Below are 20,789 nucleotides of genomic sequence, written 5' to 3'. Positions count from 1 at the left end.
ACGCCCCCCCTCCGTCCTCCTCCTCCTCCTCCTCCTCCCTCCCCACCCCCCCCGGCTCTTACCCCCAACCCCCCGCCGACCCTTTTTACGCCGCCCCGCCGCCCTCCGACCCCGATTTCCGCCTCCTGCCGGCCGCCGAAACCTTCGCCGCCAACGCTCTGCCTCCCACCGAACTGCTGGCACCGGCAGAACCCGGCGCCGAACCTCCCGCCGAACCGCCGCCCGCCGTCACCGAACCGCCGCCACCGCCGCCGCCACCGCCGCCACCGAGGGGGGGTTCACCCGCCCCGGAAAACACCCCCGAAAGCGTTCCCTTCGCCCAGCACAGCAGCCTGGATTCCCGCATCGAGGCTCTGCTCAAAGAACAGCGCTCCAAGTTCTCCTTCCTCGCCGCCGAGGAAGAGGAGGAAGGCGGTTGTGCCGGGAGCGCCGCAGCCGTCGCCGCTTCCACCGCCGTCGCCGCCTCCGCCGCCGGCGGTGTCGGCGCGACGGGGGGCCAAAGCGGGAGCGGCGAGGGGGAAACGCACGGACCCTGCACCCCCCCACCGCCCCCACCGCCCCCCGCCAGCTTTGAGGATGTGGGGGGGGCTGAGGGACCCCCCGAGTCCCCCAAAGCCAACGGGCAGGAGAGGGTGAGCGTGGGGCGGCCACGTAGAGGGGTGTGGGGGAGCGGGGCTGCCCCATAGCGAAGGTTTGGGGTGGGTCTGTAAAGGGATCTAGGATTGTGGGGCTGCCCTATAGCAAAGGTTTGGGGTGGGCCTGTAAAGGGATGGAGAGGCGTGGGGCTGCCCCATAGCGAAGGTTTGGGGTGGGTCTGTAAAGGGATGGAGGGCTGTGGGCTGCCCCATAGCGAAGGTTTGGGGTGGGCCTGTAAAGGGATGTAGGGGTGTGGGCTGCCCCATAGTGAAGGTTTGGGTGGGCCTGTAAAGGGATGGAGGGGCGTGGGCTGCCCTATAGCGAAGGTTTGGGGTGGGCCTGTAAAGGGATGGAGGGACGTGGGGCTGCCCTATAGCGAAGGTTTGGGGTGGGCCTGTAAAGGGATGGAGGGACGTGGGGCTGCCCTATAGCGAAGGTTTGGGGTGGGCCTGTAAAGGGATGGAGGGACGTGGGGCTGCCCTATAGCGAAGGTTTGGGGTGGGCCTGTAAAGGGATGTAGGGATGTGGGGCTGCCCCATAGCGAAGGTTTGGGGTGTGGGGTGGCTTTATAAGGGGATCTAGGAGTGTGGGGCTGCCCCATAGCAAAGGCTTGGGCGTGGGGTGGCTTTATAAGGGATCTGGGAGTGTGGGCTGCCCCATAGCGAAGGTTTGGGGCGTGGGGTGGCTTTATAAGGGGATCTAGGAGTGTGGGGCTGCCCCATAGCGAAGGTTTGGGTTGTGGGGCTGCCCCATAGATGGAATCTGGGGGGGGGCTGCTTAGGGGAGGCCTGTGGGGCAGGGTGGGGGTCTTTGTGGGGGGCGGCCGTGGGGTGAAATGGGGGCTGTGTGTGGGGGGGGGGTGGGGGGGGTTGGACTTGGGGGCAGCGGGCTCAGTTGGGCCTCCCTGGGGGGGGGGTGGTTTTCAGGACCCTATAGGGACTCTGTCACTAATTACATCCCCTTAATTAATTATCTTCCGCCCCCCCCCCCCCAGGCTTCCCAGCCGTCCTCAGGCGAGGACATGGAAATCTCCGAAGAAGACGACGACCCCCCCCCTCCGGACCCCCACTTCGCTCCCCTCCCCCCAGGCCTCCCCCCTCTTCCCCCCTCCCCGTTTCCCCGCCCTCCGGAGCCGCCCCCCCCTCCCCAAACCCCCCCCACGTTCCCTTCTGCCCCCCAACCCCTCATGGCCGTTTCTTTACCCCCGCCCCGCGGGGGGGCGGCTCAGCCGACCCCGATTTCCCCCCTCCTCGCCCTCTGGGTGATTTCGGTTCTCAGGGTCCCCCCCCGGCCCTTTACGAACTTCTGGGCCGCCTGGGGGGCCGTTGGGGAGGGGGGGGCACCACCCAAACCCCCCCGCCTTCCTCATCCTCCTCCTCTTCTCCTTCCTCTTTCCCTTTACTCGGCCGCCTGCGCCCCCCCGGCTCCAAATTCACCCCCCCCCATTACGGCGCTTATTGCCCCCCTCCTCCCCCCCACCCCCATTTCCCTTTCGCCCCCCATTACCCCCCGGGCGACGACCGACCTCCGGGCACCGACCCCCCCCTGCCACCCCTCCCCCCTTTACACCCTCATCCTTTTAACCCTCTCAACCCCCACCTGACCCCGGGGGGGGGGGGGGGTCCCGGAGGGGGGCTTCTTCTCCTTTCGGTCCGGGGGGAGGGGGCGGGGGGGGTCCGGTGGAAGGAGTGCTGGCAGCGTTGGTGCAGGAGATGAAAGCCACGATGCAACGCGACCTCAACCGCAAGATGGTGGAAAACGTCGCCTTCCGAGCCTTCGACGCTTGGTGGGAGCGCAAAGAGGAGCAGGTGAAGGTCTGTACCACCCCCACATCCCTATGGGGCGTGGGGTGGCTTTCTAAGGGGATCCAGGGTGTGGGGCTGCCCCATAGCGAAGGGTTGGGGCGTGGGGTGGCTTTACAAGGGGATGTAGGAGTGTGGGGTGGCTTTGTAAGGGGATCTAGGGGTGTGGGGTGGCTTTATAAGGGGATCTGGGAGTGTGGGGCTGCCCCATAGCGAAGGTTTGGGGCCTGGGGTGGCTTTATAAAGGGATCTAGGGGTGTGGGGTGGCTTTATAAGGGGATCTGGGAGTGTGGGGCTGCCCCATAGCGAAGGTTTGGGGCCTGGGGTGGCTTTATAAGGGGATCTAGGAGTGTGGGGCTGCCCCATAGCGAAGGTTTGGGGCCTGGGGTGGCTTTATAAGGGATCTAGGAGTGTGGGGCTGCCCCATAGCGAAGGTTTGGGCCTGGGGTGGCTTTATAAGGGATCTAGGAGTGGGGGTGGCTTTCTAAGGGGATCTGGGAGTGTGGGGCTGGTAACAGGGGGTTATGGGGTCCTGGGGAGGTTATGGGGTGGTAATAGGGGTTATGGGGTCCTGGGAGGGTTATGGGGGATTTGGGAGAGTTATGGGGGTCCTGGGGGGGTTATGGGGTCCTGGGAGAGTTATAGGGCATTTGTGGGGTTATGGGGGTCCTGGGGGGTTATGGGGTGGTAATAGGGGGTTATGGGGGTCCTGGGGGGGTTATGGGGTGGTAATAGGGGTTATGGGGGTCCTGGGGGGGTTATGGGGGTCCTGGGGGGTTATGGGGTGGTAATAGGGGGTTATGGGGTCCTGGGGGGGGTTATGGGGGTCCTGGGGGGTTATGGTGGATTTGGGAGAGTTATAGGGGATTTGGGGGGTTATGGGGGTCTTGGGGGGTTATGGGGTGGTAATAGGGGTTGTGGGGATCCTGGGAGGGTTATGGGGTGGTAATAGGGGGTTATGGGGTCCTGGGGGGTTATGGGGTGGTAATAGGGGGTTATGGGTGGTAATAGGGGTTATGGGGGTCCTGGGGGGGTTATGGGGGTCCTGGGGGGTTATGGGGGATTTGGGAGAGTTATAGGGGATTTGTGGGGTTATGGGGTCTTGGGGGGCTATGGGTGATAATAGTGGGTTATGGGGTCTTGGGGGTGGTTATGGGAGATTTGGGGGGTTTGGATGCTTTTTTGTGTGTGTGGGGGGGGTGTTAAAGTGTGATATCTGTGTCCCCCCCCCCCCCGAAGCCGTTTCAGAGCGCGGCGCGGCTGAAGGAGGAGGAGAAGGAGCGGACGCGGCCGAAGGAGCCCCCGGCGCTGCTCTCCTTGGTGGAGTGGGCGCGGGGGGCGGAGCGGGGCTGCGGGGGGCTCTGAGGCTGCCCTCCTTTAAGGTACGGGGGGGTTATAGGGTTATGGGGGATTTGGGGGGGTTATGGGTGGGATTTGGGGAGGGTTATGGGTGGTAACGAGGGGTTATAGGGGATTTGGGGGGTTATGGGTGGTAACGGGGGTTATGGGGTCCTGGAGGGTATGGAGTCCGGGGGGGTTATGGGGATTTGGAGAGTTATGGAGTGTAATGGGGTTATAGGGGATTTGGGGGGGTTATGGGGTAACGGGGTTATAGGGATTTGGGGGGTTATGGGTGGTTATGGGGATTTGGGGGGGTTATGGGTGGTAATGGGGGTTATGGGGTTCTGGGGGGTATGGGGTGATAATAGGGGTTATGGGGTCCTGGAGGTTATGGGGATTTGGAGAGTTATAGGGATTTGGGGGCTAGGGGTCCTGGGGGGGGTTATGGGGTGGTTATGGGGTAGTAATGGGGGTTATGGGGGTCCTAGAGGGTTATGGGGTCCTGGGGGGGTCCTGGGGGGGTTGTGGGAGATTTGGGGGGGTTATGGGGTGGTAACGGGGGTTATAGGGATTTGGGAGGGTTATGGGGTCCTGGGGGATTATGGGGGATTGGGGAGTTATGGAGTGGTAATGGGGGGTTATGGGGTCCTGGGAAGGTTACGGGGGTCCTAGGGGGGATTATGGGGGATTTGGGGGAGTTATGGGTGGTAATGGGGGTTATAGGGGATCTGGGGATTATGGGGTGGTAATGGGGGTTATAGGGATTTGGGGGGTTATGGGGGATTTGGGGGAGTTATGGGGTGCTTATGGGGATTTGGAGGCGTTATGGGTGGTAATGGGGGTTATAGAGGATTTGGGGAGGGTTATGGGAGTCCTGGGGGGTTATGGGGGATTTGGGGGAGTTATGGAGTGGTAATGGGGGTTATGGGGATTTGGGGGGTTAGGGGTGGTAACAGGCGGTTATAGGGGATCTGGGGGGGTTATGGGGGTCCTGGGGGGTTGTGGGGTGGTTATGGGAGATTTGGGGGGTTATGGGGTGGTAATGGGGGTTATAGGGGAGTTGGGGAGGGTTATGGGAGTCCTGGGGGGTTATGGGGGTCTTGGGAGGGTTGTGGGGTGGTTATGGGGATTTGGGGGCATTATGGGGTGGTAATGGGGGTTATAGGGGATCTGGGGGGTTATGGGGGTCCTGGGGGGGTTGTAGGTGGTTATGGGGATTTGGGGGCATTATGGGGTGGTAATGGGGGTTTGTGGGGTTGTTAGGGGATTTGGAGGCATTATGGGGGAGTTTGGGAGGTTACGGGACGGTAACGGGGAGTTACGTGGATTTGGGGGGGATTAGGGTGGTAGTGGGGAGTTTTGGGTGATTTGGAGGAGTTATGGGGTAGTTGGGGTTGGGGGGGGCTTTGCGTGCGCCCTGGGGGCTCCCGGGGCCCCATTGGGGTTTCTGGAGGCCCCCCAGCGTCCCCCATCCCGACCCAGGTGAAGCGGAAGGAGCCCTCGGAGCTGGGGGAGGGCGCTGAGGAGAAACGGCCGCGGCCACCGACCCCCCCCGAGGAGGAGGAGGACGGTGAGCGGGCAGACAGGAACCCGGAACGGCCCCAAAACGGCCCCAAATAGACCCCAAATGGCCCAGAACGGCCCCAAATAGCCCCAAAATGGCCCAGAACGGCCCCAAAATGCCCCAAAATGGCCCCAAATAGCCCCCAAATGGCCCAGAACAGCCCCAAAATGGCCATAAATGGCCTCCAAATGGCCCAGAATGGCCCCAAAATGGCCCCAAATAGCCCCAAAATGGCCCAGAACGGCCCCAGAATGGCCGTAAATAGCCCCAAAATGGCCCTGAATGGCCCCAAAATGGCCCCAAATAGCCCCAAAATGGACCAGAACGGCCCCAAAATGGCCCCCAATGGCCCAGAATGGCCCCAAAATGGCCCCAAATAGCCCCAAAATGGACCAGAATGGCTCTGAAATGGCCCCAAATAGCCCCCAAGTGGCCCAGAACGGCCCCAAAATGGCCCCAAATAGCCCCAAAATGGCCCAGAACTGCCCCAAAATGGCCCCAAATAGTCCCCAAATGGCCCAGAACAGCCCCAAAATGGCCGTAAATGGCCTCCAAATGGCCCAGAATGGCTCTGAAATGGCCCCAAAATGGTCCAGAGTGGTCTGAAATGGCCCCAAATAGCCCCAAAATGGCCCTGAATGGCTCCAAATTGCCCTAAATAGCCCCCAAATGGCCCAGAATGGCTCTGAAATGGCCCCAAATTGCTCCTAATAGCCCCAAAATGTCCATAATGGTCTGAAATGGTCCAGAATGGTCCTGAACGGCCCCAAAATGGCCCCCAAATGGCCCCAAATAGGCCCCGAATGGCCCCAAGTAGGCCCCGAATGGCCCCCAAATGGCCCAGAACGGCCCCCAAATGGCCCAGAACGGCCCCAAATAGCCCCAAAATGGCCCAGAACGGCCCCCAAATGGCCCCAAATAGGCCCCGAACGGCCCCCAAATGGCCCAGAACAGCCCCAAAATGGCCCCAAATAGCCCCCAAATGGCCCAGAACGGCCCCAAAATGGCCCCAAATAGCCCCAAAATGGCCCAGAATGGCTCTGAAATGGTCCCAAATGGTGCAGAAGGACCTAGAAATAGCCCCCAAATGGCCCCAAATAGCCCCAGTGTGACCCCAATGTGACCCCAAATGGCCCCAATGTGACCCCAAATGGCCCCAAATGGCCCCAGTGTGACCCCAAATAGCCCCAAATAGCCCCCAATGTGACCCCAAATGCCCCAAATAGCCCCAGTGTGACCCCAAATGGCCCCAAATGTGGCCCCAAATGGCCCCAAATAGCCCCAGTGTGACCCCAAATGGCCCAAAATGGCTCCAGAATTGTCCAGAATGGCTCCAAAATGGTCCAGAGTGGCCCCAAAATTGTCTAAAATGGCCCCAAAATGCCCCAGAATGGCCCCAAACGGCCTGAAATGGCCCCAAAATAGCCCCCAAAAAGCCCCTAAAATGGCCCCAAATGACCCCCCCAAAATGGCCCCCCAGAAGCCCCTAAAATGGCCCCAAATGAAACCCCCCCTAAAATGGCCCCCCAAAAGCCCCTAAAATGGCCCCAAACGACCCCTCCCCCCAAAATGGCCCAAAAATGGCCCCCCAAAAAGCCCCCCAAAAGGCCCCAAATGACCCCCCCCAAAATGGCCCCCAAAAAGCCCCTAAAAAGGCCCCAAACGACCCCCCCCAAAAAAATATTTGGAAATAAACCCTAAAATGGGCCCAAATGACCCCAAATCTCCACCAACGACCCCAAATCCCACCCCCCGATTCTCCCCTCAACGTCCCCCCCCCCCAAAAAAACCCCAAACCGCCCCCTGGTCCTACAGCCTCCCAAAGACCCCCCCCCAATTACTGTCACTCTCAGTGCCCCCCCAACCCCCCCCCAATTACTGCCATCCTTTATGCTCCCCCCAAAGACCCCCCCCCAATTACTGTCCCCCTCTGCGCCCCCCCAAGCCCCCCCCAATTAATGTCACCCCTTGTGCCCCCCCCAAGCCCCCCCCCCAATTATTGTCACCCTCTGTGCCTTTGCCAAAGACCCCCCCCAATTAATATCACTCTCAGTGCCCCCCCCAAGCCCCCCCCAATTACTGCCACCCTTTATGCTCTCCCTAAAGACCCCCCCCAATTATTGTCACCCTCTGCGCCCCCCCCAAGCCCCCCCCAATTAATGTCACCCCTTGTGCCCCCCTCCAAGCCCCCCCCCAATTACTGCCACCCTTTATGCTCTCCCCAAAGACCCCCCCCCAATCACTGTCATTATTATGCTCCCCCCAAAGACCCCCCCCAATTACTGTCCCCCTCTGTGCCCCCCCCTAAAGACCCCCCCCCAATTACTGCCACCCTTTCTGCCCCCCCCAATTACCATCGCCCTTTGTGCCCCCTCCAAAAGACCCCCCCCAATTACTGCCACCCTTTATGCTCCCCCCAAAGACCCCCCCCCAATTATTGTCACTCTCTGTGCCTTTGCCAAAGACCCCCCCCCAATTAATATCACTCTCAGTGCCCCCCCCAAGCCCCCCCCAATTACTGCCACCCTTTATGCTCCCCCCAAAGACCCCCCCCAATTATTGTCACCCTCTGCGCCCCCCCAAGCCCCCCCCAATTAATGTCACCCCTTGTGCCCCCCCCAAGCCCCCCCCCCAATTACTGCCACCCTTTCTGCCCTCCCCAAAGACCCCCCCCAATTACTGCCACCCTTTCTGCCCTCCCCAAAGACCCCCCCCCCAATCACTGTCATTTTTTATGCTCCCCCCAAAGACCCCCCCCCAATTACTGCCACCCTTTCTGCCCCCCCCAATTACCATCGCCCTTTGTGCCCCCTCCAAAAGACCCCCCCCAATTACTGCCACCCTTTATGCTCCCCCCAGAGACCCCCCCCCCAATTATTGTCACCCTCTGTGCCTTTGCCAAAGACCCCCCCCAATTAATGTCACTCTCAGTGCCCCCCCCCAAGCCCCCCCCAATTACTGCCACCCTTTATGCTCCCCCTAAAGATCCCCCCCCAATTATTGTCACCACCCTGTCCCCCCCCCAATTACTGGCACCCTTTATGCTCCCCCCAAAGACCCCCCCCCAATTACTGTCACTCTCAGTGCCCCCCCCAAGCCGCCCAATTACTGCCACCCTTTATGCTCCCCCTAAAGACCCCCCCAACTACTGCCCCCCCTTTCTGCCCCCCTAATTCCTGTCACCCTTTGTCCCCCCCCCAGACAAAGCCCCCCCCCAATTACCATCGCCCTTTGTGCCACTTCCAAAAGACCCCCCCCCCAATTACTGCCACCCTTTATGCTCTCTCCAAAGACCCCCCCCCAGTCGGTCATTTTTTATGCTCCCCCTAAAGACCCCCCCCAATTACTGTCACCCTTTATGCCCTCCCCAAAGACCCTCCCCCCAATTATTGTCACCCTTTGTCCCCCCCCAAAGCCCCCCCCAATTACCATCGCCCTTTGTGCCCCTTCCAAAAGACCCCCCCCAATTACTGCCATCCTTTATGCTCCCCCTAAAGACCCCCCCCCAATTACTGTCACCCTCTGTGCCCCCGCCAAAGACCCCCCCAATTACTGCCACCCTTTATGCTCTCCCTAAAGACCCCCCCCCAATTATTGTCACCCCCTGTCCCCCCCACAATTACTGCCCCCCTTTCTGCCCCCCTAATTCCTGTCACCCTTTGTCCCCCCCCCAGACAAAGCCGCCCCCCAATTACCATCGCCCTTTATGCTCTCCCCAAAGACCCCCCCCAATTATTGTCACCCTCTGTGCCCCCCCCAACCCCCCCCAATTACTGCCATCCTTTATGCTCCCCCCAAAGACCCCCCCAATTATTGTCACCCTCTGCGCCCCCCCAAGCCCCCCCAATTAATGTCACCCCTTGTGCCCCCCCCAAGCCCCCCCCCCAATTACTGCCACCCTTTATGCTCTCCCCAAAGACCCCCCCCCAATCACTGTCATTATTTATGCTCCCCCCAAAGACCCCCCCCCAATTACTGCCACCCTTTCTGCCCCCCCCCAATTACCATCGCCCTTTGTGCCCCCTCCAAAAGACCCCCCCCAATTACTGCCACCCTTTATGCTCCCCCCAGAGACCCCCCCCCCAATTATTGTCACCCTCTGTGCCTTTGCCAAAGACCCCCCCCAATTACTGTCACTCTCAGTGCCCCCCCCAAGCCCCCCCCAATTACTGCCACCCTTTATGCTCCCCCTAAAGACCCCCCCCAATTACTGTCACTCTCTGTGCCCCCCCCAAACCCCCCCCAATTACTGCCACCCTTTATGCTCCCCCTAAAGACCCCCCCCCAATTATTGTCACCCCCCAAGCCCCCCCCAATTACTGGCACCCTTTATGCTCCCCCTAAAGACCCCCCCCCAATTACTGCCACCCTTTCTGCCCCCCTAATTCCTGTCACCCTTTGTGTCCCCCCCCCCCCAGACAAAGCCCCCCCCGGCGCCCCCCCCGGCACCCCCCGCCCGGACTCAGCCCCGAAGCGCCGCAAGCTTTTCCGCCTGGACAGCGAAGGCGAGGAGAGCGAGGAGTCGTCCTCGGGAAAGGTGGGTCCCAAACCCCCCCCAATTCGCCCCCAAATCCACCGGACCCCCCCCTCCCCCCCCCCGGGAAGAATCCTGACCCCCCCCCCTGCTCCACGCCCCCCCCCAGGAGGAGGAGGAGGACGAGGAGGTGCGCAGGAGGCGGCGCAGGAGGCGGCCGGAGGAGAGAAGTGCGGCCAGGGAGAGACGGGAGCCGTGCCACGGTGAGGGGGGCTGGGATTGGGGTCGGGGTCGGGGCTGGGGGGTTGGGGTCAGACTGGGGGTCGGGGCTGGGGGTCGGGACTGGTGGGGCTGGGGGGGTCGGGGTCGGGGCTGAGGGGTCGGGACTGGGGGGTTGGGGTGGGACTGGGGTCGGGGTCGGGGCTGGGGGGTTGGGGTCGGGCTGGGGTCGGGCTGAGGGGGTTGGGGTCGGGGCTGGGGGGGGTTGGGGTCCGGCTGGGGTCAGGACTGGTGGGGTTGGGGTCGGGGTTGGGGTCGGGACTGGTGGGGTTGGGGTCGGGCTGGGGTTCAGGACTGGTGGGGCTGGGGGGGTCGGGGTTGGGGTTGGGGTCGGGGCTGGGGGGTTGGGGTCAGAGTGGGGGGGTTGGGGTCAGGGCTGGTGGGGTTGGGGTCGGGACTGGGGGGTTGGGGTTGGGGCTGGAGGTCAGGGCTGGGGGTCAGGACTGGTGTGGTCGGGGTTGGGGTTGGGGTCGGGGCTGGGGGGGTTGGGGTCAGGCTGGGGGTCAGGACTGGTGGGGTTGGGGTGGGGGTTGGGGTGGGGGCTGGTGGGGTTGGGATCGGACTGGTGGGGTTGGGGTCGAGGCTGGGGGGTTGGGGTCGGGGTCGGGGCTGGGGGGGTCAGGGTTGGGGTTGGACTGGGGGGGTCGGGGTCAGACTGGGGGGTCAGGGCTGGGGGGGTTGGGGTCGGACTGGGGGGTTGGGGTCGGGGTTGGAGTCGAGGCTGGGGGGTCGGGGTTGGGGTTGAACTGGTGGGGTTGGGGTCGGGGCTGGGGGGGCTGGGGGTCAGGGCTGGGGGTCAGGACTGGTGGGGTTGGGGTTGGGGCTGGGGGTTTGGGGTCGGGGTCGGGGCTGGGGATCAGGACTGGTGGGGTCGGGGTCGGGGCTGGTGGGGTTGGGGTCAGATCCAGGGGTTTTGGGGTCAGGGCTGGTGGTTTGGGATCAGATCTGATGGGTTTGGAGCTTTTTCGGGTCAGGTCTGATGGCTCTGGGGCCAGTTGTGGGGTTTTTGGTGCGTTTAGGGACCAGTTCTGTGTTTCGGTCCCGTTTCTTTCAGTTTTCACCCGTTTTTCACTCGTTTCCCTCATTTTTGGGTCCCTTTTCCCTCATTTTTGGGTCCCTTTTCCGTCACTTTGGGTCCCTTTTCCGTCACTTTGGGTCCCTTTTCTGTCTCTTTGGGTCCCTTTCCTGCCTGTCCTGTGACGTTTTGCCCCTTTGTGTCCCTCAGACGACGCCGCCAGCAGCTCCTCCTCCAAGTTCTCCCTGTACGAAGGCTCAGAGGAGAGCGGGGCCGGCAGCAGCCGCTCTTCCTCCTCCTCCTCCTCCTCCTCATCCTCCTCTTCCTCCTCCTCCTCCTCGTCTTCTTCCTCCTCTGAGATGAAAGCGCTGCCGAGGAGCCCCCTGAGCCCCCCCGGCCTCCCAGCCCCGAACCGGGTGAGTGCCCAGGCCCCAAATCCCCCCCCATTTCCCATAAACTGCCCCAAATCCCCCCGCATTTCCCCTTAACTGCCCCAAATCCCCCCCCGTTTCCCATAAATCGTTCCAAATTACCCCCAACTCCCCCCACCTCTCCCCCAAACTGCCCCAAATCCCCCCGTATTTCCTATAAACTGCCTCCAAACCCCCCACAGTTCCCCTAAATGGCCCCAAACTGCCCCCAAACCCCCCACAGTTCCCCTAAATGGCCCCAAACTGCCCCCAAATCCCCCACATTTCCCCTAAATGGCCCCAAACTGCCCCCAAATCCCCCACATTTCCCCTAAATGGCCCCAAACTGCCCCCAAATCCCCCACAGTTCTCCTCAATGGCCCCAAACTGCCCCCAAACCCCCCACATTTCCCCTAAATGGCCCCAAACTGCCCCCAAACCCCCCACAGTTCTCCTAAATGGCCCCAAACTGCTCCCAAACCCCCCACATTTCCCCTAAATGGCCCCAAACTGTCCCCAGATCCCCTGAATTTTCCCTTAAACTGCCCAAAATCCCCCCCCAGTTTTCCTAAATGACCCCAAACTGCCCCAAATCCCCCCACGGTTTTCCCAAATGGTCCCAAATCGCCCCCAAATCCCCCACGCTTCCCATAAATGACCCCAAACTGCCCCAAATCCCCTCACGTTTCCCCCCCGCATTTCCTCTAAATGGTCCCAAACACCCCCCCCCCAAATCTCCCCACGTTTCCCCTTAATGCCCCCAAATTGTCCCAAACCCCCCCACAACCCCCCCAATTCCCTCCCCACCCCCCCCCCCCAAATCCCTCCACAGTTTTCCCAAATGGTCCCAAATCGCCCCCAAATCCCCCCACGCTTCCCATAAATGACCCCAAACTGCCCCAAATCCCCCCACGCTTCCCATAAATGACCCCAAACTGCCCCAAATCCCCCCACAGTTTTCCTAAATGGCCCCAAACTGCCCCAAATCCCCCACGCTTCCCATAAATGACCCCAAACTGCCCCAAATCCCCTCACGTTTCCCCCCCGCATTTCCTCTAAATGGTCCCAAACGCCCCCCACCCCCCAAATCTCCCCACGTTTCCCCTTAATGCCCCCAAATTGTCCCAAACCCCCCCCACAACCCCCCCAATTCCCCTCCCCCCCCCCCCAAATCCCCCCACAGTTTTCCCAAATGGTCCCAAATCGCCCCCAAATCCCCCCACGCTTCCCATAAATGACCCCAAACTGCCCCAACTCCCCCCACGCTTCCCATAAATGACCCCAAACTGCCCCAAATCCCCCCACGCTTCCCATAAATGACCCCAAACTGCCCCAAATCCCCCCACGGTTTTCCTAAATGGCCCCAAACTGCCCCCAAATCTCCCCACGTTTCCCCTAAATGCCCCCAAATTGTCCCAAATCCCCCCCACACCCCCCCAATTCCCCTCCCCACACTCCCCCCCCAAATCCCCCCCCCCTCACTCACCCCCCCCCATTTTTCTCCCCACAGCGCCGCAGCCGCCGCCGCCGCCCCCCCCTCGCCCCCCCTCCCCCCTCCCCCTTTTACCCCCCCCCAAGAAACGCCGCAAGACCCTGGAGGAGCCCCCCCCTCGCCCCCCCTCCCCCCCTCCCCCCCCCCAACCTCCAGCCCCTCTCTCCCCCCCCCGCCCCCCCTCGCTTTCACCCCCTCCCCCTCCCCCGCCCCCACCCCCTCCTCCCGCCCCACCTCCCCCCCCCCAGCGTCGCCGGGACCCCCCCCGCCCCTCGGGCCGCCCCGTCTGCAACCTCCCAGCCGACCACGCTTCCATGGTTAAAAGCTGGGGGGTAGAAGATGGGGGAGGGGCTTCGGCTTCCGCTCCCCCCCACCGCAGAGCCCCGAATCGTCGCCCGGCCCCCCCCCACCGCCCTACGGCCGAACGCCTGGGGGCGACGTCGCTGCTGGAGTTGGCCAGGGGGGGGGCAGGGGGGTGGCTGGGGGGTCGGGGGGACCCCAGATACTCCGGCTCCGGTTGTTGGAGTCGGGGCTGGGGGGGCGGGGGGGGAGGGGACCTGGCCGTGTTGGCCGCCATCGCCTTAACGAGGGGAGGGGAAGCGCCGGAGGATGAGGAGGAGGAGGAGGAGGAGGAGGACGAAGAGGAAGACGAAGGGGGCGGTGAGGAGGACGGGGGGGGGGTCTCCCCGTTATGGAGGGAGCACAATTACGCCGCCCGACCCCCCCCCGCAACCTCAGAAGCGCCTCGACTGGAAGCTCCCGAGGTGCTGGAAGCCCCCGAGGAATTGGTCGGGGTCCCGGTTTGGGGGGGCACGAAACGCAAAGCGCCGCCTCCCTGTTACCCCCTCCCCCCCCCCCCCAACAACAACAACAACAACAACAACAACAACAACAACAACAAAACCCCCCCCAACGCCGCAAACGGCACCGGCCCCCCCCCGCCCCCACCGCCTCCTCCAGCGACAGCGAGGATGAGGAGGAGGAGGAAGACGACGAGGAGGAGAGCGGCAGCAGCGCCGGGGAGGAGGAGGAGGAGGAAGATGATGAAGATGAAGGGGACGAAGACGAGGACGCCGAGGGGGGGTCGGCCCGGCGATGGCTGCGGCCTCGCGGGGTCCAGCCGGGTCCCCCCAGGTCCCCCCCTCCCCCGCCGCCGTCGTTCCCCCCGCGCAGCGAATTTGAGCAGATGACGATTCTGTACGACATCTGGAGCGCCGGGCTGGACGCCGAGGACATGAGGTTCCTGCAGATCACCTACCAGAGGCTGCTGCAGGAGGACAGCGGCACCCACTGGCTCAACGACACCCACTGGGTGCATCACACCGATATCCTTTGGGGGAAACGGGGAGGGGAGGGGGGGTGTGGGGGGTTTGGGGGTGTGGGGAGGGGTTTGGGGGTGGGGAGGGGGTTTGGGGGTGAGGGAGGGGGTTTGGGGGGTGGGGAGGGGGTTTGGGGGTGAGGGGAGGGGGTCTTGAAATTGTAGGAAGGGGTTTAGGGGTGGTGTGGGGGGGTCTTGAGATTGTAGGAAGGGGTTTAGGGGTGGTAGGAAGGGGTTTGGGGGTGGGGGAGGTGGGGAGGGGGTTTGGGGGCCATAGGAAGGGGTTTGGGGGTGGAGGGAGGGGGTTTGGGGGTGGTAGGAAGGGGGTTGGGGTCGTGGGGAAGTGGTGGGAGGGGTTTTGGGGCCATAGGAAGGGGTTTGGGGGTGGGGAGAGGTATCTTGAGGTTGTAGGAAGGGGTTTGGGGGTGGTGGGAGGGGTCTTGAAATTGTAGGAAGGGGTTTGGGGGTGGAGGGGGGGGTCTTGAGATTGTAGGAAGGGGTTTGGGGGTGGTGGGGGGGGTCTTGAGATTGTAGGAAGGGGTTTGGGGGTGGTGGGGGGGTCTTGAGATTGTAGGAAGGGGTTTAGGGTGTGGTGGAGGGAGTGGTGGAGAGGGTTTTGGGGGGGTGGGAAGGGGTTTGGGGGTGGTGGGAAGGGGTTTAGGGGTGGGGGGAGGGGTCTTGAGATTGTAGGAAGGGGTTTAGGGGTGGTGGGGGGGTCTTGAGATTGTAGGAAGGGGTTTGGGGGTGGAGGGAGGGGTCTTGGAGTGGTGGAGAGGGGTTTTGGGGGGGTGGGAAGGGGTTTGGGGGTGGAGAGGGGTTTGGGGGTGGTGGGAAGGGTTTAGGGGTGAGGGAGGGGTCTTGAGATTGTAGGAAGGGGTTTAGGGTGGTAGGAAGGGGTTTGGGGGTGGGGGGAGGGGGTTTGGGGTTGTGGAGAGGGGGTTTGGGGTGGTGGGAAGGGGTTTAGGGGTGGGGGGAGGGGTCTTGAAATTGTAGGAAGGGGTTTTGGGGTGGTAGGAAGGGGTTTGGGGGTGGTGGGAAGGGGTTTGGGGGTGGTGGAAGGGGTTTTGGGTGGTGGGAAGGGGTTTGGGTCGTAACCCTAACCCTAACCCTAAGGGTTTGGAAGGGGTTTGGGAGTGGAGGGAGGGGTTTGGGGTGGTGGGAGGGGTCTTGAAATTGTAGGAAGGGGTTTTGGGGTGGTAGGAAGGGGTTTGGGGGTGGTGGGAAGGGGTTTGGGGTTGTGGGGAGATGGGGGGAGGGGTTTAGGGGTGGTAGGAAGGGGTTTGGAGGCTGTGGGGGGAGGGGTCTTGGGGTCGTGGGGAAGTGGTGGGAGGGGTCTTGGGGTTACAGGAAGGGGTCTTGAGGTGGTGGAGAGGGGTTTAGGGGTGGTAGGAAGGGGTTTGGGGGGTGTGGGGAAGGGTCTTGGGGTGGTGGGAGGGAGCTTAGGGCTGTGGGTTGCCAGGGTTCTGGGCTTTGGGATCGCAGCGCTGTGGGGTCCCATGGCTGTGGGATGTTGGGCTTTGGGGTCCCAGGGTTTTGGGGTCCCAGGGCTTTTGGGGTCCCATGGCTGTGGGATGCTGGGCTTTGGGGTCCCAGGGTGCTGGGTGTTGGGGTCTCATGGCTGTGGGATGCTGGGTGTTGGGGTCCCAGGGCTTTGGGGTCCCAGGGCTGTGGGATGTTGGGCGTTGGGGTCTCATGGCTGTGGGATGCTGGGCTTTGGGATCCTGGGGCGTTGGGGTCCCAGGGCTTTGGGGTCCCATGGCTGTGGGATGCTGGGCTTTGGGGTCCCAGGGCTTTGGGGTCCCATGGCTGTGGGATGCTGGGTGTTGGGGTCCCGGGGCTTTGGGGTCCCAGGGCTTTGGGGTCTCATGGCTGTGGGATGCTGGGCTTTGGGATCCTGGGGCTTTGGGGTCCCATGGCTGTGGGATGCTGGGCTTTGGGGTCCCAGGGCTGTGGGATGCTGGGCTTTGGGGTCCCAGGGCTTTGGGGTCGCCCGGCTGCGTGATGCAGGGCGTTGGGCTGGCAGCGCTGCGGCTTCCCGGCGTTGCGGGACGTTTGGGTTCGCAGAGCCCCGTCCTTCTCCCCCCCCTGTCCCTTAACGGTGGCACTGACCCGGAGCCGCAGCCCCCGGCGCCGGCGCTGCGCAGAGAGCCGTGAGCACCGCACCGGCAGCGCGCGCAGCGAGGGCTTCTACCCCATCAGCCGCAGGGAGAAGGCGCGCTAACCTGCACCCCTGTCCCGCGCCGCCGCCCGACCCCGACGGCCCCGACACCCAGGTACGCAGCGCTGCCCCGGGGCGGGCACAGGGCGGCCCCGAATCGCTCCGAAATCCCACCCACAACGGCCCCACAACGGCCCCAAAACGGCCCCAACATGTACCTCGAATCGGACCGAAATCTGCACCAAAATCTGACCCAAAATCTGCCCCAAAATCTGCTCCGAATCGGACTGAAATCTGCCCCAAAATGGCCCCAAAATCTGCCCCAAAATCTGCTCTGAATCGAACCGAAATCTATCCCAAAATGGCCCCAAAATCTGACCCAAAAGCTGCTCTGAATCGGACCGAAATCTACCCCAAAATCCGACCCAAAATGGCCTCAAAACGGCCCCAACATGTACCTCGAATCGGACCGAAATCTACCCCAAAATCTGACCCAAAATCTGCTCCGAATTGGACTGAAATCTGCCCCAAAATGGCCCCAAAATCTGACCCAAAAGCTGCTCCGAATTGGACCGAAATCTACCCCAAAATCTGACCCAAAATCTGACCCAAAATCTGCTCCGAATCAGACCGAAATCTGCCCCAAAATGGCCCCAAAATCTGATCCAAAAGCTGCTGCGAATCGGACCGAAATCTGCCCCAAAATCCGACCCAAAATGGCCCCAAAACGGCCCCAACATGTACCTCGAATCGGACCGAAATCTACCCCAAAATCTGACCCCAAATCTGCTCCGAATCGGACCGAAATCTACCCCAAAATCCGACCCAAAATCCGACCCAAAACGGCCCCAAAACGGCCCCAACATCTACTTCGAATCGGACCGAAATCTGCCCCAAAATGACCCCAAAATCTGACCCAAAATCTGACCCAAAATCTGCTCCGAATCGGACCAAAATCTACCCCAAAATGTGACCCAAAATCTGCTCTGAATCGGACCGAAATCCACCCTAAAATGACCCCAAAATCTGCCCCAAAATCTACCCCAAAATCTGACCCAAAAATCTGCTCTGAATCAGACCGAAAATTACCCCAAAATCTGCTCCGAATCGGGCCAAAATCTACCCCAAAATGACCCCATAATCTGACCCAAAATGTGACCCAAATCGGACCGAAATCTGCCCCAAAATGTGACCCAAAATCTGCTCCGAATCGGACCAAAATCTACCCCAAAATGACCCCAAAATCTGCTCCGAATTGGACCGAAATCTACCCCAAAATGACCCAAAATCTGACCCAAAATCTGCTCCGAATCGGACCAAAATCTGCCCCGCTGACCTTCAATGTCTCCCAGTGTTCCCCACTGACTCCAAATGACCCCAAAACTTCCCCAATGTCCCCGCTGACCCCAAAATGTCCCCAATGCCCCCACCGACCCCAAGTGACCCCCGCTGACCCCAAAAGGTCCCCAAAATGTCCCTGCTGACCCCAAATGACCCCAAAATGTCCCCGCCAACCCCAAAAGGTCCCCAATGTCCCCGCTGACCCCAAATGACCCCAAAATGTCCCCGCTGACCCCAAGTGACCCCCGCTGACCCCAAAATGTCCCCGATGTCCCCGCTGACCCCAAATGACCCCAAAATGTCCCTGCTGACCCCAAGTGACCCCCGCTGACCCCAAAACATCCCCGATGCCCCCACCAACCCCAAGGGACCCCCGCTGACCCCAAAACGTCCCCGATGTCCCCACTGACCCCAAGTGACCCCCGCTGACCCCAAAACGTCCCCGATGTCCCCGCTGAGCCCAAATGACCCCCGCTGACCCCGATGTCCCCGCTGACCCCAAAACGTCCCCGATGTCCCCGCTGACCCCAAATGACCCCCGCTGACCCCGATGTCCCCGCTGACCCCAAAACGTCCCCGATGTCCCCGCTGAGCCCAAATGACCCCCGCTGACCCCGATGTCCCCGCTGACCCAAAACGTCCCCGATGTCCCCGCTGACCCCAAATGACCCCCGCTGACCCCGATGTCCCCGCTGACCCCGATGTCCCGCTCCCCCGAGGGCCCCAACCGCGTTCTGTCTGAGCGCCGTTCGGAGCAGCGCCGGCTGCTCAGCGCCATCGGCTCCGCGGCGCTGCTGGACAGCGAGCTGCTCAAACTCAACCAGCTCAAGGTGCGTCCGTCTGTCCTCCGCCCGCGTCCGTCTGCGTGTCTGCGTGTCTGCGTGTCTGCGTGTCTGCGTGTCTGCGTGTCCGCGTGTCCGTGTGTCCGTGTGTCTGTGTGTCTGTGTGTCCGTGTGTCCTCCTCCTGTGGCCTCGTGTGTCCGTGTGTCCCCCCTCGCGTGTCCTTGTGTCCTTATAGGGTTCCCTGTGTGCCCCACTCCATGTGTGCCCCATTCCTGCCCCACTCCACTCCTGCCCCACTCCTGCCCCATTCCTGCCCCACTCCATGTGTGCCCCACTGCTGCCCCACTCCTGCCCCACTTCATGTGTGCCCCATTCCTGCCCCACTCCGTGTGTGCCCCATTCCTGCCCCACTCCGTGTGTGCCCCATTCCTGCCCCACTCCATGTGTGCCCCACTCCATGTGTGCCCCACTCCATTCCTGCCCCACTCCATTCCTGCCCCACTCCATTCCTGCCCCACTCCTGCCCCCACTCCATTCCTGCCCCACTCCTGCCCCACTCCATGTATGCCCCACTCCTGCCCCACTCCATGTGTGCCCCACTCCTGCCCCCACTCCATTCCTGCCCCACTCCTGCCCAACTCCTGCCCAACTCCTGCCCCACTCCATTTGTGCCCCACTCCTGCCCCACTCCTGCCCCACTCCTGCCCCACTCCTGCCCTTTTCCCCCCCCAGTTCCGTAAGAAGCGCCTGCGGTTCGGTCGGAGCCGCATCCACGAATGGGGGCTGTTTGCCATGGAGCCGATCGCTGCCGACGAGATGGTGATCGAATACGTGGGGCAGAACATCCGGCAGGTCGGCCCTAAAACCCCATAAATCCCATAAAGAAATCCCATAGAGCCCCGTAGCCATCGAGTGGTGGGGCAGAACATCCGGCAGGTCGGCCCTAAAGCCCCGTAAAATCCCATAAAGAAATCCCATAGAGCCCCGTAGCCATCGAGTGGTGGGGCAGAACATCCGGCAGGTCGGCCCTAAAACCCCATAAATCCCATAGAGCCCCATAGTGCCCCAGAGAGCCCCCATAGAACCCCTCAAATACCCCCTAGAACTCCTTAGGAATCCCATATCCCCCGTAGAACCCCCAAATCCCCCCATAGAATCCCATCGTAACCCCAAATCCCCCCTAGAACCCCAGAAGCACCCCCAAAACCCCGCAGCTGGTGGTTGACATGTGTGAGAAGTGCTATGCCTAGCAGAGACCCCAGATCCCCCATAGAACCCCATAGGAACCCCCAAATCCCCCATAGAACCCCGTAGGAACCCCAAATCCCATATAGGACCCCCCAAATCCCATATAAGCCCCCCAACCCCGCAGGTGGTGGCCGACATGCGTGAGAAGCGCTACGCCCAGCAGAGACCCCATAGGACCCCCCAAGTCCCATATAAGACCCCCCAAATCCCATATAAGACCCCCGAAATCCCATATAAGCCCCCCAACCCCCGCAGGTGGTAGCCGACATGCATGAGAAGCGCTACGCCCAGCAGAGACCCCATAGGACCCCCCCAAATCCCATATAAGACCCCCCAAATCCCATATAAGACCCCAAATCCCATATAAGACCCCCGAAATCCCATATAAGCCCCCCGACCCCGCAGGTGGTGGCCGACATGCGTGAGAAGCGCTACGCCCAGCAGAGACCCCGAATCCCCCATAGAGCCCCGTAGGACCCCCCAAATCCCCCATAGAGCCCCATAGGACCCCCCAAATCCCATATAGGACCCCCCAAATCCCATATAAGACCCCCGAAATCCCATATAAGCCCCCCGACCCCGCAGGTGGTGGCGGACATGCGTGAGAAGCGCTACGCGCAGCAGGGCATTGGCAGCAGTTACCTGTTCCGGGTTGACCACGACACCATCATCGACGCCACCAAGTGCGGCAACCTGGCGCGATTCATCAACCACTGCTGCACGGTGAGCGCCTCGGAGGGACCCCAAAGTGGCCCCAAAGGGACCCCAAGGTGACCCCAAAGTGTCCCCAAAGTGTCCCCAGGGTGACCCCAAAGGGACCCCAAGGTGACCCCAAAGGGACCCCAAGATGACCCCAAGGTGACCCTAAAGTGACCCCAAAGAGACCCCAAAGGGACCCCAAGGTGACCCTAAAGTGACCCCAAAGTGA

General features: G+C 61.9%; 1 protein-coding gene across 1 annotated transcript in view; it reads left to right on the top strand.

Annotated features, from left to right (window-relative positions):
* LOC104917059 (histone-lysine N-methyltransferase SETD1A-like) overlaps positions 1-20,789 on the top strand; it is a 34,672-nt gene that overhangs the window by 10,703 nt on the left and 3,180 nt on the right. The window contains 16 exon segments of the mRNA XM_085215367.1: positions 3-632; positions 1,631-2,230; positions 2,232-2,450; positions 3,678-3,768; positions 3,771-3,820; positions 5,262-5,349; positions 9,762-9,880; positions 9,987-10,080; positions 11,322-11,527; positions 13,032-13,122; positions 13,679-14,338; positions 16,437-16,549; positions 16,551-16,604; positions 18,550-18,660; positions 19,346-19,465; positions 20,447-20,584. Coding sequence (XP_085071493.1) covers positions 3-632; positions 1,631-2,230; positions 2,232-2,450; positions 3,678-3,768; positions 3,771-3,820; positions 5,262-5,349; positions 9,762-9,880; positions 9,987-10,080; positions 11,322-11,527; positions 13,032-13,122; positions 13,679-14,338; positions 16,437-16,549; positions 16,551-16,604; positions 18,550-18,660; positions 19,346-19,465; positions 20,447-20,584 — 3,384 coding nt within the window.

Source organism: Meleagris gallopavo, unplaced genomic scaffold (assembly GCF_905368555.1).
Source record: "Meleagris gallopavo unplaced genomic scaffold, MGAL_WU_HG_1.1 scaffold_21, whole genome shotgun sequence".
NCBI lineage: Eukaryota > Metazoa > Chordata > Aves > Galliformes > Phasianidae > Meleagris > Meleagris gallopavo.
This window is presented reverse-complemented; position numbering and strand designations above follow the sequence as displayed.